General features: G+C 32.4%; 4 protein-coding genes across 5 annotated transcripts; 3 read left to right on the top strand and 1 right to left on the bottom strand.

Annotated features, from left to right (window-relative positions):
• The first annotated feature begins 575 nt into the window (after positions 1-575).
• On the top strand, positions 576-2,310 carry LOC114164464 (7-methylxanthosine synthase 1-like). Of its 2 annotated transcripts, none has more exons than XM_028049151.1 (4): positions 576-895; positions 967-1,372; positions 1,455-1,694; positions 1,772-2,310. In XM_028049151.1, the coding sequence occupies exons 1-4, from the start codon at positions 624-626 to the stop codon at positions 2,135-2,137; spliced, it is 1,284 nt and encodes a 427-aa protein (XP_027904952.1). In that variant the 5' UTR covers positions 576-623; the 3' UTR covers positions 2,138-2,310. The 2 variants fall into 2 exon arrangements, with proteins under 2 accessions (XP_027904952.1, XP_027904953.1); XM_028049152.1 differs by having other exon boundaries at positions 578-895; positions 977-1,372.
• Positions 2,311-4,517: 2,207 nt separating this feature from the next.
• LOC114196188 lies at positions 4,518-5,628 on the bottom strand. Its single transcript, XM_028086751.1, has one exon. The coding sequence runs from the start codon at positions 5,372-5,374 to the stop codon at positions 4,733-4,735; it is 642 nt and encodes a 213-aa protein (XP_027942552.1). The 5' UTR covers positions 5,375-5,628; the 3' UTR covers positions 4,518-4,732.
• A 2,907-nt stretch (positions 5,629-8,535) lies between these two features.
• Positions 8,536-10,493, top strand: LOC114196261 (40S ribosomal protein S25). The gene is made up of 4 exons (XM_028086849.1): positions 8,536-8,790; positions 8,873-8,947; positions 9,069-9,203; positions 10,215-10,493. Exons 1-4 carry the CDS (start codon positions 8,788-8,790, stop codon positions 10,326-10,328), a joined length of 327 nt encoding a protein of 108 aa, XP_027942650.1. The 5' UTR covers positions 8,536-8,787; the 3' UTR covers positions 10,329-10,493.
• A 3,296-nt stretch (positions 10,494-13,789) lies between these two features.
• On the top strand, positions 13,790-15,996 carry LOC114162958. Its single transcript, XM_028046977.1, has 2 exons — positions 13,790-14,738; positions 15,419-15,996. The coding sequence occupies exon 1, from the start codon at positions 13,846-13,848 to the stop codon at positions 14,731-14,733; it is 888 nt and encodes a 295-aa protein (XP_027902778.1). The 5' UTR covers positions 13,790-13,845; the 3' UTR covers positions 14,734-14,738; positions 15,419-15,996.
• The last annotated feature ends 163 nt before the right edge of the window (positions 15,997-16,159 follow it).

Genomic DNA, 16,159 nt, shown 5'->3' with positions numbered 1-16,159 from the left:
AAAATCAATATTTGTAAGTGTAATTTAAAACTCCAAGAGAGAAAAAATATATAAAATCAAGCAAAAAAAAATCCAAATTTCTTTGAATATGCCTGTCAATTGTGATGCTGAAAATAATTGAGTGGAATTATTGGTCGCCCTTGGGTTTTGAAAAAAATGAAATAGTATGCATATATAATAATCAAATACCTAATCATAATTATAATTTTTATGTGATTTTATAAATATTATGAAGTAAAAAAACGAGTATTTGATTGAAATCGATAAAAGTTATATTTGGAATATGAAGTATTCGTTTTCATTTTGAATTGTCATTTATCTGAACATCTTTCTGACTACAAGCTCACCAAATGTTCTTATTTTTCATACCATCTCATCTATTAAATGCAAGTTACCATAAACAAGCGATCATTTCGAACTACTTTCGTTGTACGTGTGCATACCATCTATTATTTTGCAAGAAATTACGAATGTTAAAATCGAAAATAAGTTGGAAATTTGGTAGTACAACATTAACTCGAGTTAAAAAATTAAAATACATTTTTATTAATATAGAAGACTGAAAATATGTTGTAAACATATATATTAGGAGGCATATTTATCTGTTTGAGAAGGTCAACTTTATGATTCAAAGACATGACTGTGAAGTTGAGAGAAGTAAGGTAGGTCTATGCAAATGTGGACATTTTTTCTTACGTATGAGCAGACGTAAGAATTTTTGGACTGAAAGCCTCCTCTTCTTTAAAAGACGATCCAGAAACCAAGTTCATCACTGTCACACCAAATCATTACTCATCCACGCTTCATCTTCACCCTGCCAATGGAAACAGTTCAATTTATTTTCGCTAATGGTGGAGCTGGCGAAGCTAGCTACGCAAACAATTCCTCCTTTCAAGTATCCATCGTACTATCTAACTATTTATTTTGCCCACACAATGAATTGCATTGTTTTTCTAATTTTATTAGTTTGGTGCAGAGTAAGATGATATCAAAAGTGAAACCCATACTCGAAGAAAGTATGAAGTCCCTGTACTGCAACTCTGTCCCGAGCTGTTTCAAAGTGGCTGATCTGGGTTGCTCTTCGGGACCAAACGCACTTCAGGTTGCGTACGATGTTATTGATGCTGTTCATAACATAAGTCGCAGCAGCTCCATCACATTCCAGATTTACCTCAACGATCAATTTCAAAACGATTTCAACAACATCTTTCACTCCCTACCTTGCTTCTACCAGAGGCTACGAGAAGAAAAGGGAGAGGGATTTGGTGCATGTTTCGTCAATGCAACGCCCGGAAGCTTTTATGGGAGACTCTTCCCGACCAATTCCATGCACTTTTTTCACTCTTCCACCAGTCTCCATTGGCTCTCTCAGGTCATTATTATCTTCAATTGTTAATACCAACAAATAAATAAGAATTTTAGTATTTGTTTTACGATGTTTCGTTTGGCAACAGGCTCCGAAGGGATTGATTAACAAGGAAAACATTTACTTCACAAACACGAGCCAATGCACAGTGTACCAAGCTTACCTTCATCAGTTCAGTGAAGATTTCAATCTGTTTCTAAAATCACGTGCGGAGGAACTCGTGCATGGTGGTGGCATGGTTCTAACATTTGTTGGCAGAGATGAAACTTCTGACATAATCACTCCTTGGGGGTTAATTGGTTTGGTTCTCAATGACATGGTTTTGGAGGTACTCTCTTATCCATTTGTTTCTTAAAATTTTCGTGGAATGATAACTTTATGGAGTGTTGATACTATGCAATGCAGAGTTTGATCGAAGAGGAAAAGTTGGAGTCCGTTAATATGCCAAGATATGGTCCTACTGCTAATGAAGTTAAGGAATTGATTGATGCGGAAGGGTGTTTTACCCTTCAAAAGTTGGAGACGTTGAAGTCGAGTTGGGATGAGGGGTTGAAAGAAAATGGTAATGGTGATTTGGCTTTAGATGCAAATGCGAGAGCCAATTTCATAGCGAAATACGTGAGAGCTACTACTGAACCTTTTCTGACTTCACGGTTTGGAGAAGGTGTAATTGATGAATTGTTCCTTAGATTCGGAGAGAAGGTTGCGAAACTGTTGGAGAAACAAAAATTAGAGTATACTTATCTGGTCATGTTCATGACAAAAAAATAAGTGCGAGTGAAACACCATGTGCTTCTACCATTTCAAGTTTTTCTTGCTTTTTGCTACGTTGCAATGAAATTTAAGCTTAGTATCCGAAATTCACCTTACATGTTTACGTCACCTTCTATCTCGTTTATCAAGCTTATATATAGTTTACGTGCATGTATAATATAATATAACATATCACCTTATTTTGTGTTATCATTTTTGCTACAATCACGTTGTGTATTTAGTAGGTAAAATATTATCTAAATTGTTACTTATAATTATATTCTCATTTTTACCATCAATCTCCCAAAATTTTATCTTTTCTTACCCATATACTGTTTTGAAGTTTTCTTATCGTGAAACACAAAAAATATAGTGAAATATAGAGCTGTCAAAATGGGTAATCTGGTCCGACCCAGCTCGACGCACCATAGGTTGATGATTAAGTGAACCAATCCAATCCGGCTCACTTTTTAGCGAGTCAAAAAAATTTGAACCTGGTCTGATTTACCATGGGTTAGCGGATTAAACGGATTGACTCACGGGTTCACTCAATTTAAAAAATACAATTTTTTTATTTTTATTTTCAATCAAAACTAAATTGTAATTCTAATTAAAATCTAAATAAATTTTAATACAATCCAAATACAAACTAAAATAAAAAAATACAAATTATTTATGTGGGATAAAAAAAAACAACCTAACATTACCTAAATGTAAAGTCCAACTTAAAAAAAATAAAAACACTTGTGTGATCCTTTTATATGCGGGTCGATGAGCTAACTCGACTGACCAGGGGTTCAACCCGGATGAGCCAGGTTCTAAATGAGTCAGGTCAAAAATCAACCCGTATTGAAATTTATAAAAAAATTTCAACCCAACCCGACCCCGTGATGAGCGGGGTTGGCTCGCGGATTCAAACCCATTTTGACAGCTCTAATGAAATATATCAAAATTATGTACTCTCTTATCCATTTTTGTTGTTTCATTCTCAAAATCCAAAATTTTTTCTTTTAGTTTTCGGCTGATTGAACTTAAACTAATTCAAAAATAGTAAATATTAAACAATTATAACTAGCGGATAAATTCTACTAGGAAAAATATTAAACACTAGCGGTTAGCTGATAAAATAATTTTTAGTTGATAAATTAGTAACTCATAAATTAGCTAGCATATGGAATTAGAAATATGCAATAAAAATAGCTAATAAATTAATTGGGAAAAATAAAATAACCTAAAAGAATATAATTTATATAAGAAAAATTGTGTTTTCTAGAAAAAAAAGTGTATTATTATATAATTATTATTTTAGGTTTTTTAAAATGATTATTTTTTTATTACAAATTTAGATACTTTTGTTTTATTTTTTAAAATTTGTACACGTTTTCTACCTTGAAAAGTCGTTTTATTTGAATGAATTAATACAATGAGTATTAAATAAATTTAATTTTTATTTACTTATAGAAATATAAATTTTTACTTTTCAATTTAAACTGTATTTACATTAATTTTCTCTTTTACAACATTCCTTGTGTACAATTTTCACATAGCACTGTGTAATGAAACATCAGTTACTATTCAATTTGGAATGTTGATTTTTTTTAATTTAAACTACATAAAAAATCAAAACAAATCTCAAAAATATAAAAAATAACATAATTTTATTAAAAATCCCATGTTTTTCTTACAAAAATTATAACTGAAATCATCAAACTCCAAAATGATTACCAGTATCACGTGACAATATAGGAATCCTTTTAAGGTTGATTCTCTGTATCACATGAATAGGGTTTTGCTTTGAGAATATGGAAAAATAGCTATGTGTGCTGTGTGACAAAAGAATATTCCCCACAAAAAGAAAAAACGTGTTAATAAAACAAAGAGAAAATATGAGAGGTAAATAAGTAATATATTTTAGGAAACAAATCAACCGTGATATATAACACAATCAAGTGAGATAAGAAAAATAAATAATTTTTTCGTGATAAAATAAATAATGATTTTTTAATATTTTATTAATTATTTTTGTTTGTTTTTTCATTTCTCCAATCTTATTTTTCTACTACCGGAAGTAGTAATCCAATTTTTCTGTATTTTTGTTTAAAGACAAAAAATAAAGCATAAAATAGGTGGGTCCCACTTGCCACACTTGTCATTGAATAATTAAAAGCAAAAGAGAAGAGAAAGGCAAAATAAAAATGAATAGGCAGTGGCAGACAATAGATGGTGGCACCTTGAGTTTGTGGCACTTACACAACATCTTAGTATCATGGATTTGCTTTTTCAGTTTTCTAAATTTCATACTAATGCTATCATTCCACAGCCTATTGAATCAAACCTAACTGGTCTGATTTTACGTGGATCTGAAAAGACTTGAATTAGCATAAACGAAACTGAAAAATTAAGAAAAAGTTAAATACATGCGATATATTAATTCTAAGATGAAAACAATATATAATTTACTCACTTTCCTTTAAGCTCTACTTATTACAACTTATCTATACATCACATATTTAGTTTGTTTATTAAATAACATTGCATGTATAGTTTTTTTCACTCTTCACCCAATAGTAGAACCAATATACAAACTTTTTTCTTAACCAAATTAACACACTTTTATTCTTGCGTTCGTAGCCTCTGTTGCCGAGCAATGAAAGCCTCAATCTTGCAACGAAACTCGTCGTTGCTCATCCCATCTTCAGGGTACGAATCAACGTCGCCGACCACTTTCTCAGTCTCACACCTCCGCAACACGCGCGCCGGTTTCTCATTCTCCACCACGCGCTCTACCATCTCCGATCGACACCTTCTGTAATCCTTCTTCACCGTCTCCAAACCAGTCTCTGTTTTGGTGGGATCAATTTTCTGACCTTTTGCTTTACGAGTGTTGCTGTGAACAACAAGTGTTGGTTTGATGGTGCTGTTCTGGAGAAACTCGAGATACAGATCGGGTTCTGGCGATGGTTTATCCGAAGAGTGATTAGAAAAGTGACCCGATTGCGCGAACAACGTTATGATTATGACGTTTCCGAGGAAAAACACAAAACGAGGACTACCCATGAAGTTGCGGAAATACTCGGTTGAGTTTCTGAGAGTGGATGGTAGGTTGATGGAGAGCCTCGAAACCAAGACCAGAACAACGCACATCTCGGCGTAACGCAACACGTTCGCGATCTTTCGGAGGTAACGGTTATGTTTCCGAGGTTTCGCGGTTTTGTTTGATTGGAGCTTCTGGAAATGCTTGGTGGAGGGCTTCATTTGGTTGATTAAATCAAACGGTTGGTTTGGTCAATCAAAAGGAACCGACGATTTGTCAGGAGAATTCATCTGACACTGGAGAATGATGCAGACACCAACCGTTTCTAGAATCGGATGCATGGGAACAGAGTGAAGGAACTCAGTTTTTTACTGAATTTGGTGTGTTGCATCTGCTTTTGAAGTGTGTGCTTCTTCTGCTTGGTTTGGCTTTTCTTTGTTTATTTTTTTGAAATGGGTGCACTCGCTCTGATTTATAGAATCCAATCTAAGTGGGTAGGAAAATAAAAGTTTGAAAAAGAAAACAAAAAAAGTTGTTCAATAAAATAAAAGAAAATAGACCGAATATGTTGTTAATGCCTTCACCTTTATCTGGCATTCCATTTTCTGCTTCTTCTTTTTTTTTTCTACTTTTTCTCTGCGCATTAAGTTTGATTAATGGCATATATACTAACATATGTGTGACCTATTCATCACTAGTGAGTTTTAAGTCTAATTCAACTCCACAAAATTGATGTGTAAGGTGAGATTTGTACCTCACTTATATATATTACGAAATTATCTTATATCTAGTCGATGTGAGACTTCCAACACACCATCTCACGCCAAGATATATTCATCTCATGCATGGGATAAGAAAGTAGTGGATAGTCCGTTAGCGGCCCGATATCGGGTGGAACAGAATGTCCAAGAAAGTTCATTAGGATAGACTTTAATTTGACTCTGATACTATGTTAAAAGTGGGTTTTAAGCCTAACTCAACCCCACAAAATCAGTTTTGTGGAGTTGAGATAAACTTAAAGTTCACTTCCAATACTGTATGTGTGACCTGTTGCTAAAGACATTAACTTACAATAAACTAATAATATCATCGACTTAAAAAGTCTAGTGTGAAAAGTCATAAAATTATATTCTTATTTGTCTTTTTGAAAAAAAAAAGAAAGTTATTAAATGATACAAATTAGTGTTAGAAGAAAAACACAGAATTTAATATATCTGATATTAAATGATTTTGTTCTTTAAAGAAAAGTTTGGTTAAAATAGTTTAAAAATGTTAAAAGTAGTGGTGGTAAGGTGGCAGTACCTAATAGAAGACAATGACAGTTGGAGTTTAAGAGAGAAAAGAAAAGAGTAATTAAAAGTGTGAGGGATTAGCGACCCATTTCTTAGTCGTTAAGAAAAAGGAATGCACTTTTGTTTTTGTTTCTTATTTCTCAAAAATAAAAAGGCCTCAATATTGAAGGACCAAGATGCAGCTTTCGGCTTCTTCCAATGGAACATCACATAAACATTTTCATTTCAACTTTACTCTGATTTTTAGCTCCCCCAATTTAAACGTGATTTGTTAAGCAGTGGCATAAGTGCACGTAAATAAATATATGAAAACCTATAATTGAAGGTGAACTAGTCTCGATTCATTTTTATTAAATAAAACGTTGTTTTATTGATGTACCAAATGAGTAGGTCGAAAAAACTTTAATTTCAAAGTCTCCTTTTATGCTGTGTTCGAGGATATTTCGTTCAAAGATATTGTGAGACGCGGAATGGTGAGATTCGTTTTAGTTTCTTTCAAAAAAATTGAGAACGTATGAAAAAGTAAATTTACGGGTTAGCTAGTTTTTCCGATATCGCGTGAGTTGAGATGATTTGAGTGTAAGATATGAACTTTTATCATATTATTCTCGTTAAAATTAGGATGGTAAAGTGGATAATTTCAACCCGTTTTAGTTTATTCTGCGTTTTAGCCCGTAAAGTATAAATAAAATTGGTTCATGTTCGTCTCGAATGTAGTATTAGGTTTACTTTTCTAATCTATCTCACCCTGCGAGTTGATTTGTATTTGTGATGAGTAAAATATTTTTTTTTCATAATAATTTATATTTATTTATCAAAATAATTCAAATTATTTTACCTAATCAAATAAAAATAATAATAACAACGAATATTAAAATATAATAGCAACATGTCACCTACAAGATGGTATCTAAAAATGCATAAATAATATTTCACATTCAAAAACTAAATTCATTATTTTATATAAAATGATTATACATAAACATAAACATAATAATAATAAATAATAATAATAATAATAAAAAAGGAACTTGTAAAAACAATGTGATAAATGATGTAAAAGCTATAAAATGAGAATATTTAATTTTATAAGCAGGCCAACGAGTCAGCCCGTCCCACCTTTAGCTTGCGCAGACCACGAGTCTATGAAGGGTAGGTCTGTGCAAGCCAACTACTTCAACATCCCAACCCACCTTGCATCTTTTTATGCAGGTTTATAAACCAATCTGTTTAGCTTGGAATCGATTTTAGTCATGGAAAAACCGACTCTAGTCTGATATATATATATATATATATATATATATATATATATATATATATATATATATATATATATATATATATATATATATATATATATATATATGGGACAGAAAGTAAAAGATTAACATATAAGGCCCATAAAATTAAATGATAAAACTAACCTGAACTCAGGCTGTACATCATTCTACAACAAACCTGAATGTGGATGGAGCCTTTACCTGACAACATTCAACTAATTACATTCTCAAATTTGCTAACTACAACAAAACTTTTTTCTTCTTTAATATATATATATATATATATATACTAATGGCAGAAAATTATAATTTATATTGCATATAACGTCTTTTCCATGGATATAATATTATTATATTACATATAAATAAAAATACTACCGACTATCGTTTTTTCTTTTTTATAAAGATGGAAGAATTGATGAGTTTAATTTTAAAAATTTAAACTTCACCATTACATTGTTTTTATCAGTACATTAATTATTTAAGGGTAATTTAAAAATATTATATTTACAAACAAATTTGATAATACAAAATTGTATAACTTTCCTAAGAAGTGTGAATAATAATGAATGGCCTATTCAGGAATGAAAGGAGTGAACTACGTCTTTAGAGAACAAAAATGTGCGATATAAATATAACCTGCATTGGAAGAATTAATAACATTTCGAAAAGGACAAAAGAAGATCGACCAAGAAATAAAGTAAAACAGAAAAAATGTTTATGGAAGAGAATATGCAGCGTAACATTAGGAGAGTAAAGTTTATTTATTTATTTTTAAAAAATACGATTATTCAAAAACATATAAGGAAGGAAAGAGAGGGTACTTATTAAATTGAGGAGTGTAAACAATGAGTTGTTACAATACAAAACTTAGTGGGTGTGAGAGCCCATTACCAAAGTGGCCCAGATGAATCAAATAAAACGACGTAGTATTCAGTATTTTGGTCCTTTTATCCCTCACTCCTCACCAACTAAAAACCCTAGTTAGGTTTTGTGATTTAGATTGCCTCACTTCGCTGCCGTCTCCAATCTCAGAGCTCCTGCCGTCTGTGATCGGAATCCATGGCAAGTTTCTCTGATAATTTCACCATTCTGTTTTTGTTGTTGCAATCTAATGTTCGTGATTCTGATTTGATGGTACTTGCAGGCTCCAAAGAAGGACAAGGCTCCCCCACCTTCATCAAAGCCCGCCAAGTCTGGCGGTGGCAAGCAGAAGAAGAAGGTTCTTGTTTCTTGTTCAAGTTTTAATTTTGTTCCAATTCTTTTGGTTTGCCCATTGGGTAATTCTAGATAAGTGTAATGGATGGGTGTGTGATATTAATGTTAGATTTTTGTTGAAACAGAAGTGGAGCAAGGGAAAGCAAAAGGAAAAGGTGAATAACATGGTGCTGTTTGATCAGGGTACCTATGACAAACTCCTCTCTGAGGCACCAAAATACAAGCTTATCACTCCATCCATTCTCTCTGATCGTCTTAGGGTAATTGTTTGATTTCCTATTCTATATTCTTCTGTTACATGATTACTCGTATTGGTAATAGCGTTTGTGTTCGTGGCATTTTCATTATTTTGGTGCATATTATACATTTGTAGTTATTTTATTGGAAAAGACGAGAGCTTTTTCAATGTGAGAGTGAGATTCAGTTGCAACTTTTCCTCTATTTGGAGTCCTCTACGAGATCTGCATCCCTAGACTGATGTGGACCGTCTAAAATATGTCTAGTGTTACTATGATTTTAATTGGGATTTTCTTCACTGATTGGTGGAGATACAACTTCAATTGTTGCAAGTTTTATTCTTTGTATATTTTTGTGTGTCAATTGAATATATTTTCAAGCTTTTAAACCTAGAATTTTTTGTTAGTTATTTCGTGTTTCTATCTGCTATCTTACTTCCTCTCGAGGAATAATTCTGGATAATTGTTTTATGTTAACTATTTGTCTGTCTTTCTGCAACATGGCTATGCCTACGTTTTCTTGCGATGGTCTTTTTGATATTTTTCTGGATTTGCTAACTATCGTTTTCCTCTGCTGATAATAATTTCCAAGCATTGAGTTGTGAGATATGATGTTTGGATTCAATAATCATTTACAAACCTATGCAATTGATAAATTTTAGGTCTCGTCATTTAGTTAGGAGGTCTTCTATCCATGTCGAAGATGTCTGAGGCTATGTCATTTGATATTTGTGATACAAAAAATAGGGTACTAGCTGAAAGTCCAACATAACGTTTTTCATTCTCTATGGAGCACCTTTAATTTTTCTTAACAGTTGCAGTCTTAAAGTCTCATTTTTATCGAAATTCCTATGACTGATGATATTAACCAATGACTTATAATCAGAAACACACACACATGTATGTGTGTTTGTGTGTATGTATATATAGATGTATGTGTATGTATGTATTTCTTGGTTTTTATCGGTGATTGTCATCAATTTATAGGTATCATGTGAAGAAAAGATTCTAATAATTTTTACATGCACATTGCAGATTAATGGATCACTTGCAAGGAAGGCTATTAGGGAATTGATGGCTAGAGGTTCAATCAGGATGGTGTCTGCCCATGCAAGTCAGCAGATTTACACTAGAGCAACAAACACCTAGATGTGTAGTATTGATGCATCGCTGAGTTGATTTTTGTTTCCAGTTTGAGACATACCTTATGCTAGATTGAATCATTTCGGACAGTTTCTTAATTCAACGTTTATTTCCTTTTACATCCTTGATAATTATATATTTCACAACACTTTCATGTTTTATCGTTGGCCATTGATGGCATGTTTTGTTCTGTGTCGTATTTTTTAGTTTGATTCCTAATGTTAGTTTCTACTTAAAAGCTTAGTACGAAAGGTAGTGAAATATCAATCGAAATTTAGGGTATTGTATAACTGTCATTGAAGAAGAATGTGAAGAAGGTAACTCCATAGACTTTTCAAGATATTTAATAAGATACTCCTTACGGAGATTTCGAACTTAAAACTCTGAGGTTGTTTCTCCGATTCATCATAGGCAAATCATCAGAAACATAGTTTCCCTTTGAAGTACCTTTAACTATCAAATTCATTTAAAATCACCTGACGATGATCTAGGCACACGTGTCGATTAGTTGTGATGAATGAAACTAATAAAACTTTTGGCGGCATACTAGTTATGTGGTAGGATGTGTTGGATTTTAAAAAACTATATAATAATTTTACAAGTTGTGATATTTTTATAAAACATTTTTGTGGTCAAGTTTTTTGTAATATGTATTTTAATAAATTTAACGTAAAAAAGCTAAACGAATGGAAAAAACTTGACAAAATTGTAAGATTTGAAAAACTTCTAAATGTTTAGGAAACATTCAAAATTGAAGGAGTTGATAATAAATAACAATAAAATAATGATAAGGTTTAGTAAAAAAAGTTAAAATGAGTGCATTGTTATTATTTTTTCTATGCTCCTGAGTTCAAAAAATACGTTTGAGAAAATTGTAAACAAAGATTTGTGTTGGAGATGAAGGTTTTTTCTTCTTTTTAAATAAGGATTCATTAGCGTAGAGATTATACAAATGTAAACGAGCTCTAATGGATTGACTAAACTTTGAATGCATTATGGACTTTCTTTCTTTTATGATATTTAATTTTAGACAATTACTTTTACTTTATGTATCCTATCATTTTCATTATCCACCATATTACTTTTCTTACTACTTTTACTTTTATCACTTTCACTTTTATTGCTCTCAAAATTTATTTTCTGAAACACAATAAATAATTCTAATCTTTTTTTTTCAAAAAATAATTATTTTCTCATTTTATAGACAACATTTTCTAGAAGCTTTTGATGGAGTGGAAAGTGAAATTTGTGAAATTTGATTGGGTGTACGAAGCTTTAATCTCAACTTTATCATTTTTATCAAACATGATACATACTCGCAATAATATCTCAATTAAGAGTGAGTTTCTTCTATATTGATAATTTCTCAATGAAACATATACAATACCTTCACTTATATTAATATTATTATTGTTATTAAGAGAAACTAAACTCTAATATTTTTTTTCCTCGAAGAATGAGGTTTTATTGAAAAAAAGTTACATAAATGTCACTTGAATTCAATTCACGAAAAGAGAATGAAATCCTAAAATCTTAAAAAATAAATTTAGGACTTTTCTATCTGACATGTTCGTTCAACCTTATCATTTCAAACAAATTTGACAATTAGAATCAGATTACAACAGGAAACAAAACTATTTTTGGCAAAGAAAATTATACTAAACAAGAATATTTATACTTCCTTTGCCTTAATCGAAAAGAAGAAATTACGTATGATGAGAGAAAACACAAAAAAGTTTAGGAAAGACCATTCAGTCTCTGGGTAAGATTATCTGGTGGGCGTATGATATTTATACCTTAAATTTTATTTTATTTTTAATAAACCAACAAGCTTTTCCTATCATAATACTTTTTCTCTAATCATGAATACCTTAATTAAGTATCACAAAATTTACTGATGTAATTTAACAGTATCAATTGAACATAATAGGACCATTTATGTAAATAAATTCTTTGAAATCCTAATTTAGCTGACTCCCTCAAGTTCAAATTCCAGTTATTATCCTTATTTTTTCTCCTCCTTCCTTCACAAATATCTGCAATGTATTGCCAACCTCGTCTCACTTCTATCTTTGGTGTTATTCCAAGTTCAGATTCAAAATAAATTACAGAATAACAGAAGAGTTTGGAGAGAAGAACGAATAAATTTGACCCGTTAATGTCTTACTCTAAAAATAATCTGATACATTTGGAAAATAGGCAAATTTAAATGTTCTTATCAGAATTTAAGTGTCACGATCTAATTCAAATCTTGGTGTTTATAGGCTTCATGTTTTATGGATCAATGATTGGAACAACATCTCGTGGCTGATATCACAATTGCCTCTGTCCTTCGGTTGGTGGCTTTGTGATTGATCAACTGCTCTCTATTATCATTCGTGGGCTCAAATATCACAACTTCAATTCAATGAACGATGTGATGCTTTCTTCCTATCATTATGAGACAAATCAAATCAACATTTAATTTCCTTATCATATCTTTCTATTTTATGCTGACAGCAAAGCAAGGTCTATAATACACTAACACCGTCACAACTACAGTTTATACTAAAATTATATTTCAGCACTAACACTATCTATATCAGGATATGGAATGGAGCCTATCTTGTTCATAAAATCTACCACTTTCATTTTCACAACCCATAACTTATGCAAATGATTATGATATGTTAGACAAAGTTTGGCAAAGTTTGCTTTTCAATACATACCAGACCTTCTTCTTTTTCCGAGTCATATCAAACATTTCTTTCATCCATTGAGATACTGATACTGACACGTGTATATAATTTTCCTTATGCAAATAAATTAAAGGAAGAATGTTATTTTAGATAAACTGACAATGCAGCTTCAATGGTGATACTAATCTCAGTAAACAGAAGACAAGAACTTGCATCTGTCATGGCATATATGCTGTTATAGAGGCTTCCTTTTAAATGAATGAAGCCAAAAAGCAATGAAACTTTCAAGTCAATCACCGGCACACCCGAGTACAAAGTGACAAAATTGAAGTGATAGAATTGCAAATGATTGTATATTTATTAGTACTAATTAAAGCTGATTACCAAGAGGCATGGAGCTTTCCTTTTACCAATTCAAATAGTCTACACGTGGATACCTCAACATGGATAAAATAATTCTTCACAGAAGACAAAAATGTAATTGTATTGCCAAGATAATGTCAATGTCCTCGTGCAACTTCTGATAAAGAAACAGTGTACCAGAAGAAACTATGGACCAAAATCCAAGTGGGGGATTATAGAACTTTGAAGAAAAACTAATAAAACAAAAGGGTATGAGTTGTAAAGATTAGGCTGGGGGGACATCACATTAACATATCTCTGATAATATTTATATCAATGCAGATCTGTTAGTAATTATTTGTTTTACTTCAAGATGAGAATCCTAGTGTCTCCATAGCCATATATATATATATATTGATTAACAAGCAAGGAAAGATACCAAGTTGGCCATTGAATTGCAGATATTCAATACCAGGTCCCTCCTCTTGTCTAGTTGAAGAAAAATGGCAGTATCTTCATTGAACCACAAATTCCATAACCATGCTCGTTCTAATAGTTTACCCTCTAAACCACACCCTCTCATCCTTCAGTGCAATGAACACTTAGCAAGGTTAGGTTCCTGTGAAACCATATCTTCTTCATTGCTGGGGCAAAATCTAACTACCCTTTTAGATTTGCATGAGTGCATTGAAAAGTTAGTTCAATTACCCCTAACTCAAGAAGCACTTGTCCAAGAACGCCAAGAGAAATGGGTGGATGATCTCTTGGATGGATCTCTAAGACTCCTTGATGCATGTACAGAAACCAAAGATGCCCTTCTGCACACCAAGGAGTGCACCCGTGAGCTTCAATCAACTATAAGAAGAAGAAGAGGAGGCGAAGTGGAACTCACAGTGGAGGTTAAGAAATTCTTGACCTCAAGAAAGGTGGTGCGAAAGGCCATATTCAAAGCCTTGGAGAATTTGAAGGGTAATAACGCAAATAAAAGCAACCTTGCCCTCACTAACAAAGACTACTACCAAACCATGGCATTTGTAACAGTGTTGAAGGACGCTGAAGTTATCACTTTTTCCATATTTGAGTCATTGCTGAATTTCTTTTCTGGATCAGCGCAAGCAAAACGAAGCAGCTGGGCTTTGGTATCAAAGCTAATGCAAAGCAAAAGGGTAGGGTACGCACAAGTAGCAGAGGAGAACGAGTTTGCAAAAGTGGATGCTGCATTGCAGTTATTTGCATTAAACATGTCAACTAAGTCAAACGATATCAGTGGTTTGCAGAAGAAGCTTGAGAACTTGGGAACCTGTATACAGGATCTTGAAGAAGGACTCGAATCTCTGTTTAGGCGTTTGATTAAAATCAGAGTTGCCCTTCTCAACATTCTTAATCATTAGTTGAGGTATCTGAAGGCATCAAATTTTTGTAATGGTGTTCTGGGGACAATTGTAGATAATGTACTTGCTATATGTTGATGATATGCTAAATATATCACTGAATATATTGTTTATATATTACACATTTGATCTCTTTCAGCATTAGTGTCATATTTGCATGGAATATATGTTCAAAAGATCCAATCGCATTCAGCTTTTTGCTCCCATTTCCAAAACTGAATTCAACCAAATCAAATCAGAAACATATCGAGTTTTGATTAGTTTTGCTATTTTGTCCTGAAATAAACCTCAATAGGTAGGTAACATATGCTGGTAACAGAAAAGGTAAAATACAAAGAGCTTAGACGGCAGAATATTCTCAAATTCTAACACTCCTCTTTAAGATGTTTCTTTAATATTCCAAGTCTTTAGCATAGTAATTCGAACTTGCCTTTTCAGTTGCTTTCGTCACCACTATATCTATTAATTGATCTTAAGAACTGCAATGTTCTAATCTGTTTTTTCTGCTTCCCTGATTGCATGATATTTAACCTTGATATGCTTTGTTTTTCCATGTTGAACAAGATTCCTTACAATTGCAGCAACAGACTTATTATCAACTCCTAAGATAGTTGCTTCCATATTTGTAGTACAGTTAAAGATTTTTTGTTGCAATCGAAGGATAACATGCACATGCTTGTGTCAGTTGTTCACAGGAGGAGTGATGCTGAAACTGGATTCACAATTGAGGTTCGAAAATACATGGAATGCAGGAAGAACATGAAAAAAGGCAATTGGAAAGGCCCTAAAAATCTTGAAGGCAATACAAAAATAAGCTCACAGTTTCTTCTTCAATCAAGGACTAGGAAACTTCTTCCATAATTAGCTTCTTAAAAGAGGCAGAAGTGGTCACTGTGAACTCGTTAGAATCTATGTTATGTTTCATTACTGGCCCCAAAAGTCAGTAAAGAAGAACAGGTGGATGGTAATATCCAAGCTTGTGCGGTCTAAGATAATATCTTCTGATTCTGAAGTGCTTGATCCTAATGAATTTGCGATGTATGATTCGGTGTTGAAGTGTCACATCAGTTCAAAGCCAAGCCTTCAGTAACTGACAATTTTCATAGCCATGAGCAAAATCTGGAGTTGTGCATCGAAGATATTGAAGTTAGAGTTGAACTCCTCTCAAGAGAACTAATCATAAAGAGAGTTACATTACTCAACATTTTGAGCCACTAGTCAACAAAAATGTGTTTATAACCATTCCTCATTTGTACATAAATGTGATCAAAGAAAAGTGTACATTCCTTTTCAATCATTTGTATGCTATACTTCTAACCCTTCAAATTTTCGAATATCTATTTTTTTTACCGTTTGCTGAAGAAAATGCTTATATATATATATATATATATATATATATATATATATATATATATATATATATATA

The sequence above is a fragment of the Vigna unguiculata genome, chromosome 9 (assembly GCF_004118075.2).
Source record: "Vigna unguiculata cultivar IT97K-499-35 chromosome 9, ASM411807v1, whole genome shotgun sequence".
NCBI classification, from domain to species: Eukaryota; Viridiplantae; Streptophyta; class Magnoliopsida; order Fabales; family Fabaceae; genus Vigna; species Vigna unguiculata.
This window is presented reverse-complemented; position numbering and strand designations above follow the sequence as displayed.

What these genes read in the sequence shown, in the direction of transcription:
- LOC114196261 (XM_028086849.1), top strand. An exon ending in GTGGCAAGCAGAAGAAGAAG is followed by an intron (nt 8,948 to 9,068) that starts GTTCTTGTTTCT and finishes TTGTTGAAACAG; the next exon opens with AAGTGGAGCAAGGGAAAGCA. An exon ending in TTCTCTCTGATCGTCTTAGG is followed by an intron (nt 9,204 to 10,214) that starts GTAATTGTTTGA and finishes TGCACATTGCAG; the next exon opens with ATTAATGGATCACTTGCAAG.
- LOC114162958 (XM_028046977.1), top strand. Translation starts at nt 13,846, where the DNA reads ATGGCAGTATCTTCATTGAACCACAAATTCCATAACCATGCTCGTTCT.
- LOC114196188 (XM_028086751.1), bottom strand. Translation starts at nt 5,374, where the DNA reads ATGAAGCCCTCCACCAAGCATTTCCAGAAGCTCCAATCAAACAAAACC.
- LOC114164464 (XM_028049151.1), top strand. Translation starts at nt 624, where the DNA reads ATGATTCAAAGACATGACTGTGAAGTTGAGAGAAGTAAGGTAGGTCTA. An exon ending in GTCTCCATTGGCTCTCTCAG is followed by an intron (nt 1,373 to 1,454) that starts GTCATTATTATC and finishes GTTTGGCAACAG; the next exon opens with GCTCCGAAGGGATTGATTAA. An exon ending in TCAATGACATGGTTTTGGAG is followed by an intron (nt 1,695 to 1,771) that starts GTACTCTCTTAT and finishes TATGCAATGCAG; the next exon opens with AGTTTGATCGAAGAGGAAAA.